This window comes from Lynx rufus, unplaced genomic scaffold (assembly GCF_022079265.1).
Source record: "Lynx rufus isolate CCGP_SWC_20201006 ecotype Redwood Valley unplaced genomic scaffold, mLynRuf1.p SCAF_6, whole genome shotgun sequence".
NCBI classification, from domain to species: domain Eukaryota; kingdom Metazoa; phylum Chordata; class Mammalia; order Carnivora; family Felidae; genus Lynx; species Lynx rufus.
In genome coordinates, this window is record NW_025814878.1 from 29,448,604 (window position 1) to 29,468,579 (window position 19,976).

At 37.4% G+C, this 19,976-nt stretch overlaps 1 protein-coding gene across 1 annotated transcript in view; it reads right to left on the bottom strand.

Annotated features, from left to right (window-relative positions):
- LAMA2 (laminin subunit alpha 2) overlaps positions 1–19,976 on the bottom strand; it is a 475,613-nt gene that overhangs the window by 322,001 nt on the left and 133,636 nt on the right. The window contains exon 12 of the mRNA XM_047102999.1: positions 19,710–19,883. Coding sequence (XP_046958955.1) covers positions 19,710–19,883 — 174 coding nt within the window. The remainder of the gene's footprint in view (positions 1–19,709; positions 19,884–19,976) is intronic.

A 19,976-nucleotide genomic window follows, 5' to 3' on the forward strand; every position in this document is an offset into this window, starting at 1 on the left:
CCATCCATGGCACAGCAAATGACAGGATTCCACTCTTTTTTAGGGCTGAGTAGTATTCCATTGCATATCTTCTTAGTTCTTTTTAATTTTTTTATACATTTATTAATTTTTGATAAATATAAATCAGAGAGAGACAGAGCACAAGTGGGGGAGGGTCAGAGAGAGAAGGAGACACAGAATCCGAAGCAGGCTCCAGGCTCCAAGATGTCAGTACAGAGCCTGACGCAGGGCTCGAACTCACAAACCACGAGATCATGACCTAAGCCGAAGTCAGATGCTTAACTGACTGAGCCACCCAGGTGCCCCTACATTGCATATCTTCTTTATCCATTCATCAGTTAATGGACACTTGTGCTGTTTCCATATTTGGCTATTGGGATTTCATCAAATATAAGCTTTTAGACAGCAAAGGAAACAATCAATGAAACTAAGACAACTTTCAGAATGGGAGAAGCTACTTGCAAATGACACACTCAGGAAAGGATTAGTACTCAAAATATATAAAGAACTGATCAAACTCAACACTCAAAGACTGAATAATCCAAATAAAACGGGCAGAAGACATAAAGAGATATTTTTTCAAAGGAGACATGCAGATGGCTAACAGACACATGAAAATATGCTCAACATCACTGATCATCAGGGAAATATAAGGCAAAACTACAGTGAGATATTACCATATTCATACTGTCAGGTTGGCTCAAAGCAACAACACAATAAATAACAACACAAGTATGGAGTTTCCTCAAATAGTTAAAAATAGAATCACTCTTGATGCAGCAATTGCACTACTAGGTATTTACCCAAGTAATACAAAAACACTAATTCAAAGGGATACATGCACCCTAATTTTATAGCAGCATTATCTACAATGACTCCATCATTTTTGCTATTACACCACACAGCCCTCAGAAATATATTTGGGCTGGGCTGAAGATATATCCTTCAGCATCAAAATTCATGTGTCGTGGAGTGTATAAACATTATTTCTAATTTCTTCTTACTGGGTTTGAAAACAAAACTTCTAGATGTAGAGAAGTTGTCTAAGTCTGAAGTTTTGATAGTAGAATAGATTTATAGCTAACACATTGTCCATAACCCTTTATGAATTCACAGGGAGTTAAAAACTAACTTGAATAATCTCTTGGGACCCTATTCAGTCTTTTAGATGGCAACCCTTGTAAGGATTTCATAGGCAGCATTTTACTCATAACCTTGAGATATGCAGGTTATGTTTCTCAGTAGGATGTAGAGAATTTTCAAGATACTCATCACATCTCGAGCAACATATTTAATTTCTAAGTCATTTGATCCCATCTGTCTAAAGAAGAAAATGTTACAAATTTTACAATTTTGTAAACAATTTGTAATTACAGTTTTGTAAACAATTTACAAATGTTACAATTGTTTTCTTCTGCACTAGCAATGAAAATTTGAATTTGAAGTTTAAAACACATTATCATTTACATCAACACACACACACACAAATTCAAAATGCTTAGGGACAAAGGTAACAAAATATGTACAAGATTTACAATAAAAGCTATGCAACTCTGATGAAAGAAATCAAAGAATTAAGTAAAAAAGATATTCCATGTTCATGCATAGAAATATTTAATATCATCAAGATAACAGCTGTTCTTAATTTGATCTATATTCTCAATGTAACCCCAAATCAGAATCCCAGCAAGTGATTTTGTGCATATCAACATATTAACTAAATGGAGAATCTTTTGACTCTCTCATATAGAGAGTCAAAGACCCGGAATAGGCCAATATAATATTGAAGGACAACAGAGATGAAGGGCTGACATTACCCATCTTCAAGACTTTTTATAAAGCTACATTAATGCAGGCAGTGTAGTCCCAACCAAAGAGGAGACAAATAGATCAATAGAAGAAAACAGAAAGCTCAGAAATAGACCTGCACAAATAAAGCCATTCGATTTTTAGTGAAGAAGCAAAGAAAGTTCAATGGATAAAGGAAAGTCTTTTCAACAAATGGAGTCGGACCAATTGGACATTCACATGTAAAAATAAATAAATAAAAGAATCCAGATGTAGACCTTACATCCTTCAGAAACCCTAACTAAAAATACATGATAGACCCCAAAATGGATCATGTAAAATTCAAAATTATGAAAATACTGGAACATAGCATAGGAGAAAATCGAGATGACATTAGATTTGGTGATGATTTTTAGATATAATACCAAAGGTATGATCCATGAAAGTAAATTTGATGAGTTATACCTTGTTAAAATTAACAATAATTTTCTCTGCAAAAGAAACTGTTAAGAGAATGACAAGATGTGCCACAGTTTGGGAGAGGATATTTGCAAAAAAATGTATCTTACAGAGAACTTGTAATTGAAATATACAAAGAGCTCTTAAATCCCTACAATAATAATCTAGTTTTTAAAATGGGTCAAATACGAATAGACACTTCCCCCAAGATTGTACGCAGATAGCAAATAAGCATATAAGAATATGTTCAACATCATACATCATTAGGGAATCACAACTTAAAACAAGGAGATGCTACTACACCCCTCTTAGAATGGCCAAAGTCCAAAACACTGACACCCAATACCAGTCAAGATATGGAGCATTAGGAACTCTCTTCATCGTTGGTGAGAATGCAAAATGGTACTACCATATTGGAAGGACACTTTAGCAGTTTCTTACATAATTAAACATTCTCTTTCCAAATGACTCGAAGGAATTGAAAACTCAGGTCCCCACTAAAATATACATTCACACAAAAACCTGCACACAAATATGTATCATCGCCCAACCTTGGAAGCAACCAAGAGGCTCTTCAGTAGGTAAATAGATGAATACATCACAGTACATCCAGAAAACAGAATGTTATTCAGCTCTGCGAAGAAATGAGCTATCGAGCCATGAAACAGACATGAAGGAATCCTGATTGTATATTACTAAGTGAAAGAAACCAATCTGAAAAGGCTACATACTATGTGCTTCCAACTACATGACATTCTGGAAAAGGCAAAACTATGGAGACAGTGAAGAAGAAAGTGGCCTACCCCATGTTTTTCGTTTCTTTAAAAAGTTTTTAGATTATGAAAGGAACAAGTCTACTGGAAAATACATGCTGCCAAAGCAGAGTCATGTCTTCTCAGGGGATACAGAGCAATAGAAAGACAGCCAGACCTACAACATCACAATAAACATTTGAAAAGCTTTAACATGTGTACACTTCTCTTGCAGAGAATATTTTGGAATCCAGCATACTAAACTGCACTAAGTCAAACATTTAAATTAAAAGCCACAGCTGACCAAATATTATCATATGTGTTTATTTTATTATCTTAAAAGGCAGCTGCTTCCCTAGTGAAAGCAAATTAAACTTAGTTAACAAACTTCTTTAATTTGATGGCATGAACTCTAAATTGATATTTGAAAACAAGTGTCATGATTTCCACTCACCTTGACCACAAATTAAATAGCCTACTCTTTGTATGCCTTGCACAAAAAAAAAAAAAAAAAAAAAGAAAGAAAGAAAAAAATCTACAGAAGTCAGGGGTTCATAAACTCAGTCAGCCTGGTCTCTGGAGAAGCTATATGTCTTTGTCTAAGCGACTTAATCTCTCAAGGTCTCAGTTTCCACATTCCATTCCATGTACTTTCAACATGCAAAACAGATAAAGGCAGTCTGGTTCAAGAGGAAAAGGGTCTCCTTATCTGTTCTTTTATACCTCCTGCCCTAGCACAGAAGGACCACACAGAACACAGTGTGAAAATCACTTAACAGAATATCGTTCAAGTTCTTTCCAGTTCTGAAATTCTTTGTTTCTATGTAAATATCCCAAACATCTTATCTTCCTCCTAATCCACAAAGAACAAGACTTTTACCCAAACAATGCTGCTCAGGCTCATAAAATTTGAGGGCTGGAAAAGAATTTGGCAGACTATTTGGGCCCTCCGCCTGGTTCTGAATGGACGTGGCCTTACATGATCCCAGAATTATTTTGTTAAATAGTTAGAACTTAACAGGAACCCATGGGGGAGGGGAAGGGAAAAAAAAAAAAAAAAAAAGGACGTTAGAGTGGGAGAGAGCCAAAGCATAAGAGACTGTTAAAAACTGAGAACAAACTGAGGGTTGATGGGGGGTGGGAGGGAGGGGCGGGTGGGTGATGGGTATTGAGGAGGGCACCTTTTGGGATGAGCACTGGGTGTTGTATGGAAACCAATTTGTCAATAAACTTCATATTAAAAAAAAAAAAAAAAAAGAAAATCCAGACAGGCAATTTTGAAAAAAATCCAACCAAGTGCTTCCCTGAGGTTTCATTTCTTTTTTATTTAGGCAATTTCTACCTACATTTCCTCTTGTTCATCTTCTATAGATACAGAAATAATTACCATTCATACAGAGCATTCACTCGTTCACCCAACAGAAAAGTTTTAAGCTCCTACACTGTCCAGAGAAACCTGGTGGGTGTTACAGGTACAAAAGTGAACAGAATCTACTTGCACTTAGGAACTCATGGTTTAGGGAGGAGTATTTCTCATGCTGGGTGGCAGGAGATCTCAGGGGAAGAGCACAGGAGAGGCCTAATTCAGCCAATGTTGGGGGAAACAGTAGTTAGAGAAGTTTCTTACAGAAGTCAATGCTTGGACTGCATTTTGAAGGATGACAGAAGTTAGTCACTCAGAAAAATGGAAGAAGGGAATTTCAGACAAAAATGAAAAACTTTATAATAGGAAAGAATGACAGAGTCTGGGATACATATGGACATTTTATTAGCTGTACCACAGGTTTCTTCCTGAGCTACAAGTCCAGAATAGCCTCAGAGTTTTCACTGTATCCTTAAGAGAGCAGGATTTTAAACAGGGGGCTGAGGCAATCAAATCTGAGTTTTATAAAGATCTTCCTCTATCAGGAATGTGAGTAAAGTATTAGATTGGGGAAGCTGGAGGTGGAAAGAAAGTTCGATGGCTTTTTCTATAATCTAGGTAAGAAATGATGTAGGCTGAACACCGACTGTTCACTGTCTTGAATCATTTTAGTTGCTTTGCTCTGACACATCTCACATTTTCTATGGCTGGGCTTATGTATCATCAATGCATCTGGATATGGACGATAGCTCAGCTGAGAAACATTTGTTTCTTTTCAATTAATGTCATGCAGTCACTTTATTATACTTTGTAGAGTTACTATTTCATTGTTAGTAGTCGGCTGATTGCATGATTCTATTTGGTGTTCGAATCATAAACTTTTAAATCTGCAGGAGACTTTCTAATTCATCTGGCCTGCTTTCACACCACGTTTCTCCAAATTCTAGGTTTCTTTAGGGGAAACCGCAGTTGAGGTCATAGGGATGTAGTTAATGTAGACAGAGTTCCTCACCCTCTCGTTCACTACAACCAGAACCAGTCCTCCCAGCAAAACCTTTGAAATTGGCATGATCCTTATATCCCACTGCAATCAGCACTGGCCTGTCACCCACCTGAACCATTTTTCTTATTTCTGCATGTTCTAATTTAGATTTCGTTTGAAAAACAAGTTATGCTGTTAAGATATTATAACCCTCCCTCCCTCAACTTCACCAATGAGGAATTGAGGCCCAATGAGGGTCTTGCCTGTGTTTGTACTTATCTAATGGCTTAGCGGAGTTCAAATGGCAAAGCTGTTAACACATATTCAGGGAGAGCTGGAACCTCTTCTAGAATCTGAAAGTGTCCCTAACCCTCATGGTGTATCCTGGTCCTGCCAAGTGTCCTCATTCCAAATATTAATGGCAGTACATCTTAGATGTCCTATTACAGAAGAAAACAGCTTCTAAGATTCACTTTTTCCTATGTGAATATGTATATTTGTGTGTATTGTGTGTGTGTTTCTGTTTGTAAAGAGATTGATAAATAGATTTGGATTTATGTATTTTGTGGTGGCTAAGATAGGGTTATTTTAGGGTTTCTTTACACAGGCTAAACTATTGAGTAAGAAAGTCAACCTCTGAATTCAGACTAAGGCATGCTACACGATTCTTTTGTTTTTAAGTGTTGGGAGTTTTAAGTCTCTGGAATCACCTACAAATGCTTAATTGAGCATCACTAATTTTTCAAAGGAATCATAAAGAGTGGTGTTCAAAATTTTATGGGTAAAGAATCACCTGAGGAAGTTATTAGAAGTGCAGAGTTCCACACATTTCCCCCAGATCTTCTGACTGAGTGAATCCAGAACGGGGTCGGTAATCCACTTTCAATAAAGACCCCAGGTGACTCTGATGCACAGGGGCCTGAATACCTTACTTGAGATACTGTTGTAGCCATAACTAGATTTTAGAAGAAGAGGTTCACCTAATGTTTTTTCTGAACCTAGTAACCTGACATACCTCCGTTAAGTCAAAAGACTGCATTATGCGAGTCGGGCACATGGAATCAAACCCAGTCCCTCCCAAGTCTTATGGGATCAGCCTGGCACAGGGTTCATTCACAGAACTGTTTGTACTTTCCTTGGCCTAGACATCATTCACCAAGCACAAAGTTCATGGATTTGGCATGACAGAAAATTGTTTCTTGTTTCAAACACTTATTCTACCCAGCATCCTCCAAATATCTGCTAGATCGTGAAATCCCTCTATTGCTTCCTGTGTAAAGTTTCAAAGGAATTTCTGATCACGAGCACAATCATGGCTGGATATTAACATAATCAAATTTTATCTCTATATTTGTTTTGAAAATAAAAGCCAAGGAAAGCATTTTGACTTTTATACAAAACCATCACATCTTAATTTAAAACTATTTCATATAAGAAGAACAATGCCCTACTTATTTCGTTTCCTGTGATGATGAGTAAAAATAAGCTTAAAGCAGTAAATGGCCTCAGGGACCTTCCATGGCCTACAAAGCTTTTAGCTTGTGGGCTATTTCCAGTGCTATTTCATCATAAAGACTTATTTCTAGAACACCAAAGCTGATGATCACTTCATATCCAGCCCCAGATGACACTGGAGAAAAGGCATTTACTTGATGACCAGACCACCTCTTGACAAATTTGGACTAAAAGAGAAAGGTCCTAATAGTGACTATCTAAATCAAAATACACTAAAAATTAATGGGAGCGGATTCTTTCTACCCTTTTCCCTTTCCTGCTCTCTTTCTTTCTTTCCTTATTTTTTTCCATCTCTCCTTTCTTCCTTTCTTCTTTACATTCTTCCTTCCTTCTCTTCCTTCCTATGTGTGTACAGCTCTTCTAAATTTTCAGTGGAATAATGTCTGACTTCAAATTAGGCCCAGCTGGAGTTAATAATAATAGCTAATACTGAGTGCTTATTATTTGTTGTAAGGCATTGTCTTGAATAACTCTGTGATGATGGTATTAGTATCTCCACTTTATACATGAGGAAACAATGGCACAGAAAAACTATGCTATGATCACACAGCTACTCTGTGAGAACTAAACTCAACACAGTTCTCTTTCTTGTGTTAGTGCTGGGAACAAGCATTATTTCCAACCTAATTTAATGTAATTTAATAATTTAATTTAATTCTGTTCTATTCTTTCTTTTCTTAAATTTTTTTTCAACGTTTATTTATTTTTGGGACAGAGAGAGACAGAGCATGAACGGGGGAGGGGCAGAGAGAGAGGGAGACACAGAATCAGAAACAGGCTCCAGGCTCTGAGCCATCAGCCCAGAGCCTGACGCGGGGCTCGAACTCCCAGACCGCGAGATCGTGACCTGGCTGAAGTCGGACGCTTAACCGACTGCGCCACCCAGGCGCCCCTTTTCTTTTTTGTTTTAGAAGGAGAGAGAGAGCATGAGACTACATTGGTCAACAGCACTTCTGTCCTCACTCCAAAAAAAGAATCACATGATGATGATTGAGCTTCACATGATAATGGGTTTCACATGTTTAGTTTAAACAACATATAATCTATCTTCTTTGTGCCACATTTTTTTTTTTTTATTTCAGAGAGATAGTATGTGTGAGCAGCGGGGAGTGGCAGAGGGAAAGAGAGAATATTAATCAGGCTCCACACTCAGCATAGGGCTCAACGTGGGGTTCAATCCCACAACCTGAGATCATGACCTGAGCTGAAATTAAGAGTGGGGCACTCAGCCAACTGAGCCACCCAGGTGCCCCTCCAAGCCCTATTTTTAAACCATTTTTCCAAGCAAGCTCCAAGAAAATCTGGATCATGGACTGTGATCCATCTAAGCTGGCTTCCTTATAGACTAATTACATGCTCTTTAACACTTGATTCAAGATTCTGGTCTCACTCTCACTCACTTTTGACAAAACCAAGGCGATGGCATCATAAACTCTGCCCAAATGCCTTCAGTGTAAAAACCACCACGAAATCACCCAACCTTTTCCCTGAAACCAGTGAATATCCTCCTCAGATCTTTACCTTCTGCGACACTACTAACACAGTCAAGATGTTTGGTGTTCCTCTTATTGCAGTAACTTCATAAGCTTATTTTGCTTCGTCAACAGGTTTTTTAAGACTATATTTGGGAAGTTGGCAGCTGACATCTGTCTAATATTTATGAGGAATTAGAAGATTGTATTTTGTTATATATACAATAAAAACACTTTCTCCTTTAATTCTCTTCAAACCAAAATATCACTACAGCAGAATAAGAACATTGATATCAAGCTTCAGCAAGTACTTAAAGAATTTTTGATATCTCTTTAAAATAAAAAAAAAACACAAGAATTAAAGTATTTACACTTGCATGATTCTTAAACCAGCAATCTTGGCAAAAGTTCTCCACAAATAAGAGTCCGAGGAATTCCCCCAGCCCACATGAAATATAAGCTGTGGAATTTAATGGAATTTAATTAATTAATTAAAGATACATGCTCCTAAGTTAAAAAACATATATGCTTATGTGTATATTACAAGTATCTTTCCTATAAGAAAATATTCTTTTTATTCTTAAATTTTTACTCCAACAGGAGACCAACAAGAATAAGGAATTCAAACACTGAAAACAGCAAATAAAAACTGGGGCGGGGCGGGGGGGGGGGAAGCAAAACCTGGTTATCTCAGAATAATGATATAGCCAGAAAGTAGTTCTTCTTCCTAATAAAGGAAACGTCATATGGTAAATATTTCAGGTGTGAACACACAACATACAGGAGGCCCCATTTCTTTGGAAACAGCTGTAAGTATATTCATCTGCGTAAAACAATCATCTGTGTCTAGTCATGCATGCTCTCTGCTCCCGTGGCTGTCACTGCTGTCGATCTGAAGTTGAAAGGTAATAGCCTCATGATTCAAGGAAACTGCTGAAGTGTGTACTCAGGCTTCAGTTGGAGAGATGGGTTCATTTATCATCATAATAAGCTATTACCATCGAGAGGTCACAACTCATTGAAGAGACAGTCAGTCTAATTGGCTCGATTCCGTTAGCTTTTGACGTGCCTCAAGGAGATAAGCACTCTTTTGCAGGTAATTTTCAATCACCCAACAAACTACTTGTTTAATAATTCATCACATTTCAGATTGGGGTCTTATCACATAGCCCCTTTTTCCATGTGACAAATGCTAGATTTCAACTACTTGGAATCTCAGACCCAGGGAATGGAAGAAGAACTTCCGGAAAAGTTAGGCAAGATAGCACCTGCTTCAACTCAACTACCACTGCAGGAAGTGACGAGAAAACCTCAGGAATAAATGTGTGAACTTTATGCTTCTCCAGTTGACACTGCTGACAACAATAGGATTCCCCGAAACTATCTGGAAAGAGAAGAGTGCTATTCAAATCCTCGTGGTTAATTAAGCATGCCAACCAATTTTTAACTTATAGGATTGGGGCACTTAATACTTATTTAAGTGATCACATTAAAGCAGTAAAGTTTACAACAAAGTCTAGAATCTGAAGCAATAGTTTGTAATAGAATACATTAAAAGAAAGGCTGTTGTAGTTAAAATATCACATTTTACATCTTTGACAATACTCTGTTCACAGAGGGTATGGACAGTCTCTGGAGGCAAGCTCACCTCAATTCAAATGCTAGTTGCGACTCTAAATAGATAAGTAACCTTATAGTTATAAATATATATTCTTGTTCTCCACTATTTTTTGAACAAATGGTGGTATATACATATATACACACACACACATACATACATACTATTCTGCTTCCAGGTTTAGTTACTGAAACGTGTACTTTGGATCATTCCATAGTAGCATACAAGGAACTTCTTTCTTTATTTAAAGTTTTATAGTGTTTCAGTCCATGTATGTACCCAAACACATTTAATTAGCTCTCAGTGATAGACATTTTTGTGGTCATCACAAACATTTATGAATGAATGACTTTGCATTTCTCATGTTTATACATGCCAGTAGGGTAAATTTTCAGAAGATAAATATAGAAACAAATGTGCATTTGTAACTTTGGTCAAGATTTCTAAATTGGTTTTCTTGGATTGCATAAATGTATATTCCCACTACTAATATATAAGGATCTTTGTCTTTTTAAAGTCTCAGTAATCGGTACTGTCCATTTTGTTCTCTTTCCTAAAATAGATGACAAATGATTTCTCAATATAGTTATCATATCGATTCAGGTTGAACATTGTTTTATATTTTTCCACCTTCATTGAGAAATAATTGGCATACGTCACTGTATAAGTTTAAGGCATACAGCAAGTATTTCCTTTTCTATAAACTGTTCATATCTATTGCCCATTTTTTTGTTGGACCATTGGCCTTTCCCATCAATTTCTATAACCTCTTTAGATATTAGATTACCCTTCTGTTTGCTACAAATTAAAACAATAAGAAGCGTGGGATTTTAAAAAGAATTGATATTTTATTATTTGTATTATTTCATATTTTATTATTTGTATTATTTGTATTATTTGCTAGGGCTGCCATAAGAAAGTAAGACAAACTGAGTGTCTTCAACAACAGAAATTCATTATTCAGAGTTCTGGAGATTACTAGTCCTAAATAAAGGTGTTGGCAAGACTGGTTTCTTCTGAGGCTGTGGGAGAAGGATGTGTTTTAGTCCTCCTTCTCTGGTTTGTAGTTGGCTGTCCTCATTGTCCCACTGACATTCTCCCTGTCTTTACATTTTCCTTTTTTATAAGGACACCAGTTGTATTGAATTGGGATCTATCTACATGACCACCTTAATGACATTATAGCTGCAGGGTGTTGACTGTGTTTATTATGCTTATAAAATTTACTTGTCTAATTAGTTACTGATGGGTAGAAATTACAAATTCCTTTATATACTAGGCCTTCAGTGAAACAGGAGTGGTAAGATACTTATCAAGTTATTTTCCTGGAAAGACACGAAGCGATGATTGTTGATTGTTGGCTTTATTTTGGTACTTTCAAGATAAAGTGCAAATGCTCGGCAGGTTTCTCAAAAAGCTAGCTAACTGATCTTTTTTTCACATCTGCAAAGTTGCTGCTTAAGTCATGTAATCTACTTGCTTGCTAAAATGAACTCTCTCTGATTGTCCATTTTTATCTTTAATGTTATCTTGTCCCTTACCACCACCAGATGCTCTGTCAGATGGCAATAAATAGGGGTCAAAGTGTTCTGCAACAAACATCTTTAATTGATATAAAGACTATCTTTGATACATATAAATTCCTACAGTGTACAACTATAGAAATTCATGAAGAAACTGACATTTATTGAACAGCTTCTGCGTGCTAAGGGTGTTTTAGAGGGCTTTGCACAATTCTAAGGCTGGAACTCTCATTTTGCAGATAATGGAAGACTCAACTAAATTATGGGATATGTCCAAGATCATAAAACTACTAAGGTAGATATCCAGAATTTTAATCAGATCTGTGAAAGGCATAGGGATGAAAACGCTAAGAATAACTGACCATGACTTCTCCTTACTTAATCCTTTTCAATCGATTCTCACGAAAACGAAGAAAGAAAGAAAATAACGTGTGAGTTTGTTAGTCTACAATCAAGATGTCAGCAGGAGTGGTCTCTTCTAAGGGCTGTGAAGGAAGAATCTGTTCCAGACTTCTCTCTTGGCTTATAGATGGCCACCTTCACTCTTTGTCTTTAGGCCACCTTCTCCTTACACATATCCGTCTCCCATCCTTCCCTGCACACTTTCCCTTTCCACTATTAACAAAAAAAAAATAGGTGAAAAAACCCCAGTATATAAAGAACACTCTAGCTATGATAGGTTCCAAAATGGTATAACACTGACCTACTAAAGAATCCTGGGAGTCTGTCCCACAAGAGCTAGGGCTAGTGTACCAGAAGCAACAATCCATCACTTCCCTATGGTTCTCCACTGAGCTGCACATAAAACATGATATAAAGTTTTATTTAAGAAGATATAGAAAAAAATGTAGCTTTACATTAAGATTTGATTGAAATTCTCTAGTTGATGATTTTGCCTTTCTTTGGTTTTGGGATGAGGGATGGGGGTTGAAGAAGGAAAAACTTTTACGTTCTTCGTATGGCATAGTCTTCCTTTGCATCGTTTCAAAAAAATTGTGTACAAAGAATACTTGAAATTCTATTTTAAGTCTGTGTGTTTTGTTATTCATTCAGTAACCACTGTGGTAAGCCCCAGGGCTAAAGAGATGACTAGCCGGAGGTCCTGTGTTAGGTGCAATCCGTGGAGATAACATTATTTTATACTGTTTTGGATACTCTTAATTTCTTTTTGTAGGGACAAACGTCCGGGATCATAATCGTTTCACCAGAAAAACTTTCTACATTTTTCCTAGTGTAATTTGTTGGTGAAAAAGTAGCTCAGCCTTTATTTCTCTGAAAAACTCTTGGTTTGCTTTCCTTTTTCACGGATATTTTGGCCTGCTAAAGAATTCTGGACTGCTTTTTTGTATGTTGTTGTTTCTTTCCTCCCCAATACTTTAAAATATTCGTGTATTGTATTCTGGTTTGAATCATATCTGACAAGAATCTTCTATCTTTCTTATCTCTGTTCTTCTGTACACGATGTGCCTTTTTTTCCCCCTCCGGCTGCTTTTATGATTTTCTCTTTGTGTCTCTCATTTTCTTTTTTTAAAAATTCAATTCAGATATGCCTTGGAATGATCTTCTTGTCGTTTTTGCGACTGTTTTCATTGACTGATTTTCTTCCTGGTTATGGTTCATATGCCCCTGCTTGTTTACATGCCTGGTCATTTTTGATTTGATGCCAGGCATGCTGATTTTATAGTGTTGGGTGTTGGATTTTGTTGTAATTAAGTAGTATTGGACTTTGTTCCGGCATGCAGCTAATTTAGTTGGAGCAAGTGGTTTCTTTTAAGGTTTGCTTTTAATATTTGTTAGGGTGAATTTAGAGTAGCCTGTAGTGTAGGACTAATTTAACCCCTCTACTAAGATAATACTCTGTGAGTACTTTACCTGATGTCCTCTCCATTATAAAGATGTTTCATTTTAGGTGGTGGGAAAATGAACTATTACCAGCTCTGTGTTGGTTCCAGGAATTGTTTCACTTGCTACTTTTTGGTAACTATCCTAAAGTTAACTGAGATTGATATTACTGCTAAGTAAACTACTTAATTTTTGTCATCAAATTGCTGTTAAGCTAAATGCTCTCCTATTTAGTGCATGTTTAGTTGCTCAATTGGAAACAGTGATCTTTGTTCTCATTGTACTTCATTATAAGGTGCTACAAACAGAATGATGCATATGAATATTAAAATGCTCCTCTATGTAATAATTTGCAATGCTAAAATTAGTGCTTTATACATTTAATTTAAAAAAAATCAAGATACTCTTATGATAAGGTTAGGGAAGATTGGGAGATATGCATGTTTGACCTTGTAGGTAGGATAATTTTGCATAGTAGACTTTACTATAGCTATGGGCAACAAGTGAGTGCTTGGCTTGTTTGTTTTTAATAAATATATTTCTTCATGTACCCTTAACAATTCATTTGATTAGTTCTAGGCAGTAAATCTTCCTGGTACTAGTCTATTACCAAATCATTCTCTTTTTTTTTTGTAATTTTTTTTAACATTTATTTATTATTGAGAGACAGAGAGAGACAGAGAGAGACAGAGCATGAGCACGGGAGGGAGAGAGACAGAGAGAGAGGGAGACACAGAATCTGAAGCAGGCTCCAGGCTCTGAGCTGTCAGCACAGAGCCTGATGTGGGGCTGGAACTCTCAAACAGTGAGATCACGACCTGAGCTGAAGTTGGACGCTTAACTGACTGAGTGACCCAGGCGCCCCATCAAATCATTCTTAATGAGATCTGATTCATGGAATAAAAATTCAATCACCGTTGATTTGTCCTATTTACTTTTATGGTCATGCCATTCTCCCACATACACAATACCTTCTTTTTTTTTTAAATTTGTTTTTTACATTTATTCATTTTTGAGAGACAGAGAGAGACAGAGCACAAGCAGGGGAGGGGCAGAGAGAGAGGGAGACACAGAATGAGAAGCAGGCTCCAGGCTCTGAGCTGTCAGCACAGAGTCCAACGCAGGGCTCGAACTCACAAGCTGTGAGATCATGACCTGAGCCGAAGTCGGACGCCTAACCGACTGAGCCACCCAGGCGCCCCACAATACCTTAATTGAGAGGAGATTGGATCATGTTTATTAGTTTTTAATTTTTTTTAACCATGTTTGAAATCATTTTTCAACCCTGACATAAATCCTAAGTCAAGAGTCATGATTTCACTCATATGTGGAATTTAAGAAACAAAACAAATGATCATCGGGGAAAAAAAAGCCAGGCAAACCAAGAAACAGACTGTCAACTATAGAGAACAAACTGATGGGTCCCAGAGGGGAGGTGGATGGGGGGATGGGTTAAATAGGTGATGGGGATTAAGGAGTGCACTTGTGATGAGCCCTGGGTGTGGTATAGAACTATTGAATCACTATATTGTACACCTGAAACTAATATTACACTGTATGTTAACTAATTGGAATTTAAATACTTTAAAAAACCCAAATAAATAAGTAAACAAATAAATAATAGCTCCATCCTTTTATTTGGAAAAAAAAAAACAACAACAGCCTGCTGTTGTTGTTATTAAGTATGTAGCATCAATCACCAAGTATTAGTTGAGCTCCTTTTATGTGACAAGAAGGACCCTACCCTGTAAATCTCAAACATCAGTCTCCTTCAAATCCAGAGGTTCAATTTGAGATCTGAGAGATGGAACTGAAAGTCAAGCAAGCACAACAAGGAAGTACCAGAGATTTCTTTTAGAAGCCAGATGCTATTTTGTCAGCAGACTTATAATGTGCATCTTAAGCTTGCCTATAGGTACTGTTGGCAACTAGAGGAAACAATTTAAAAGCTTCTTTCTCTGAGCTAGAGACAGAAAACGACAACGTCATGTTGTAGAAAACAAGCATTGTTCTGTGAAGAACAAATCACATAAGATTAATTTAATAATGCTCAGAGACAGAATTGTAAACCTGAATGGTAATGCGGGAAGAGTAGACAGGCCAAGCCAGATTCTCAGGGAACTTTACAGATGCAGAGAGGATTGCTTTTGGAAGTCGCACTATTTCAGACCACTAGGGGAACCTTAAGTAAATGACTATTTCAGTGTTCCAATAGCACTTAGTTTACTAAAGCAGTAAATTATTCCAACTCTGAAATACCCAAACTGTTTCTGAATAGCTGTAGCCTGTAGCAAACCAGCAGGATTCTGCCCTCTAGATCTTTCCATTCCTGCCTAGTCCCATGTGTAAACCAGTGCCCTACAACCAAGCATTAACATTTGCCAAGCATTTTGAAAATGAAATGCTGCCTCATACAACCCTCTGGGTGGCTGACTTAATCCTCCTTGACTCTCTAAAATGAGGAGTGAGGGGGAACCAACGCTTGATTGTGCCAATTGTGCTAGATATTCACTCACATGTGAGAAAAAAACATTTTCAAGATTGCTATTGAAGAATTAACTCATAAGGGAGATGGTGAAAATATTTAAATGGAATGGGCAGAATAAGAATGTGCTAAGATTTTCCAGGCCTCATGACTACCCCCCACACACACACACTTATTCGGTTATGTGTGCCTCATGACTCCAAAGAGGGTCTGCAGTCAATAAAAATGTGTCATAGGATAAAAAATACTCCTTTGCTAGACTGGCTAGCATTCTTGAGTTTTATCACAATCAGGTGGGCCTCTCAGTCAGCAAAGTGTATCCCATGTGAGAGCAGTTTTATTATTTGGAGTCAGGTTCCTGAAGAAAAAAAAAGGAAGAATGGCATGTGGCATCTTCGTTATAACAGAATAAGCATAGCACATCTCCCTTCTGTTAGAAGTAGCCTTCTAACCAAGCGCTTTGGAATATGTTTGAAAATTGGTTACACAAATATTTAGCAAAGCTAATAGCATCTCATAAATATTTTTTTTGACTTTGGAATTAACACTAAAAAAGCGGAGGTGGGATGATATACCCACAGCCTCCTGGTCATGGGTGCAAATGAAATTCAGTATCTAAGCAGATGCACTGGTTTCCTGATAGACTATTTCTGTCAGATTCTGGCAATGGCTCTGATCTGAACAGCAATTACTGGTAAAGAATTTAGCCTCAACTATTTAGAGAAGTGGCTTTATTGAATTTATAAACAAGGCCCTACAATTTTCCATTTCCTTAGCAAGATATTAAATCAACCAAGCTAAGCATGTCACCATGACTATAATTTACGTGACGTGACGTGGCAGTTAAGATGTACGGTGGTAATTTGTGACAGCTTGCAGTATTATTGTAGTATCAAAGATTTATATGGTTCAGTTATTAAGGCAAATTGTTTCATTCATACGGAGATATCTGACAGTAAACCACCAAGGGCTTCCACATTACATTAAAAAATGTCTTCCGTATTCAAACAATTTGCACACCCTGTTACTATTATTTTGTTCACTGAGTGGAAATTGAAGCAGAGGCAAGCACAGTGGTTTCCCCCCCCCCGGCTGAGTGTTTATTTTATTTTTTTTTAATATGAGATTTACTGTCAAATTGGTTTCCATACAACACCCAGTGCTCATCCCAACAGGTGCCCTCCTCCATTCCCATCACCCACTTTCCCCTTCCTCCCACCCCCCAACAACCCTCAGTTTATTCTGTCTTTAAGAGTCTCTTATGGTTAGTGAAATAAGTCATACGGAGAAAGACAGATACCATATATTTTCACTCTTATGTGGATCCTGAGAAACTTGACAGAAGACCATGGGGGAGGGGAAGGGGGGAAAAAGAGAGGGAGGGAAGCACAGTGTTTTGAAGTGAAAATGATCTGTGGAGGAATATGAAGGACTTCGTTGTGGGTGGTTATAAGGAACAGTTCAGCCAGGATAAAGGAAGTTATCTTTGGGCACCAACATCTAGGAACAGGATGTCCAAATTCTTTGCTCTGGTGTTATTTAATATCCCATTAGCTTCCATGCTTATGTCAGTTTGATTTTCAGCCAACAGAAAGAAAACGCATATGACCCAAGAAAAAATATGGAAAATGTGGTTAAGAATATTCTATGATATGCTATTCTTAAATAAGTTTCACTATTGTAAGAAAAATAAGACCTTTGAAACTCATCCAATTTTGACCCAAGGCTCTTCTCTGAACTCCTCAGAGCAGAAAAAATTTGGACGTTTATCTATGTTTTATTTATTTATTTATTTATTTATTTATTTATTTATTTATTGGCAATGTTAAGCTGTGGATATTCAAGACTTATGTGCTATTTTAGTCTTGTTGGGAATACAGGAGGTTTCAAAATAGAACAAGATGGAATGACTTTTTGTTGTAAAAGACCTTGCAAATGTAAGTTTAACTGGATTTTTTTAATATAGCTGTAGAATTTTATGCAATATACACTATATTAAAGTACATATTCATTGAAAAATGGGTTTTATTCATTAACACATTTTTCATAATAGCATTTAGAAGTCTGCTCAAAATAAGAAACTGGCCACTAGTTGGGGCATCTGGATGACTTAGTGGGTTAAGTATCTGACTTCGGAGCAGGTCATCATCTCGCAGTTTATGTTCCAGCTCTACATCAGGCTCTGTGCTGACAGCTCAGAGCCTGGAGCCTGCTTCAGATTCTGTATCTCCCTCTCTCTCTGCCCCTCCCCTGCTTGCACTCTGACTTTCTCTGTCAAAAATAAATAAGCACTTAAAAAAAAAAAAAGAGTGGCACCTGGGTGGCTTAGTCGGTTAAGTGTCCGACTTTGGCTCAGGTCATGATCTGGCATTGAGTTCAAGCCCCGCATTGGGCTCAGTGCTGACAGCTCAGAGCCTGGAGCCTGCTTTGGATTCTGTCTCCCTCTCTCTTTGCCCCTTCCCCGCTCACACTGTCTCTGTCTCCCTCTCTCAAAAATAAACATTAAAAACCTTAAAAAAAAAAAAAAAGAAATTGGCCACTAGTTAATTTTTTTTTTAATTAGCTAAAACCACCAACCAGTTTGCGTTCACTAACATGTGAACTACTAAGTTTTTCTTCCTCAATAAGTCATATGCCATGCAAGAGAACCACTAACAGTAAATATATTTTGTTTGTTTAATCAAAGAAAATTTCTTCCAAAGTAACACAATAATCCTATAGGTGAAAACATACAGGCTTACACAGCATCGATTTGCTAAGGGATTTTTCTGTGACTGCTGCAGTTTCTGATATGATTAGTGATGTAACCATCAGCCCATAAGGTATTAACTTTCACAGAATTAGTGTACCAAATTGGTTTCCAACAAATTATTAGGCAAAATAAAATAAAATGGTAAAAGCCAAGGCACCTATCTAGATAGAGTTAATCTACAACAGAACAACAACAACAAAAAACACCTGCATTTCCAAGACTGCTACATTTGTTTATCTGTGTATGTTTTTAAATACCTGTGGCGGGCTTTAGAACAAACAGGCTTTCAACCCGGCACTTCTTTTAGGGTAGTTTTCTCTCTGAGCTCCAGGAAATATGTTGTTTACATAGACTTCATGGCAAGCATTAAGTTAGTTACATAATACATTTCATTTCCAATTAACATTCATGCAAGATAGAAGAATTAGCTCTCTTGAATATCAGTTTTGAAATAAAATAGACACAGATGACGAAAACTCCAGTAAGCATCCCACCATAGGCAACTCTAGAAAAACAGCTATTTCAAGTAAACGCAACACAGTTTCTTTCAATATTTATAATTGGTTTTGCAAAATCATCTGAGAGGCTTTGCAAAAATATCCTAGAGTCTTCATTAGTTTAGTCATTCATTCAAAAAGTTCGCATAGGGGCGCCTGGGTGGCGCAGTCGGTTAAGCGTCCGACTTCAGCCAGGTCACGATCTCGCGGTCCGTGAGTTCGAGCCCCGCGTCGGGCTCTGGGCTGATGGCTCAGAGCCTGGAGCCTGCTTCCGATTCTGTGTCTCCCTCTCTCTCTGCCCCTCCCCTGTTCATGCTCTGTCTCTCTCTGTCCCAAAAATAAATAAACGTTGAAAAAAAAAATTAAAAAAAAAAAAAGTTCGCATAAAAATGAGTTGGAAACTGCCAAAAAAAACCAAGTGAGTACAGAACACCAACTATGTAAAGTTGTGACCTACAGATGCCATAGCCCGTTAACTCTTGGTATACATTCTTCTCCCATGGATCCTGGGAGAAATACCCAACTAAAACTGATCTAGTTGCTTCTGGCCACACAACACACCATCAATTTGTTTTGACTTTTCTTAAAAAAAATACTTAATGAAACTCGTTATTGATCAGCTAAAGCAAAGTGGCAGGAAGCCAGCACTGTCTGGACTTACTTTGTTTCCCAGATACAGAGCTGGTGCACTCCAGTAGTACCTCTGTGGCAGGGAACGCTGGGCTTCCACATTGCTGATGCTGATCTGCTGAGCTGGCTCGGAGTCATCCTGCCGGGGAGCCACTCGAATGTGGCCAGAGAGGTCAGTTAGGTACCAGCCGCTCATGTCTTGTATCTTCAAGAAAACACACAATCATCGTTATTTAGGAAAAACAAAAGTAAAAGTCATATCCTTTTCTTTCTCTTCCATATTCCGTATAGTGTCAAT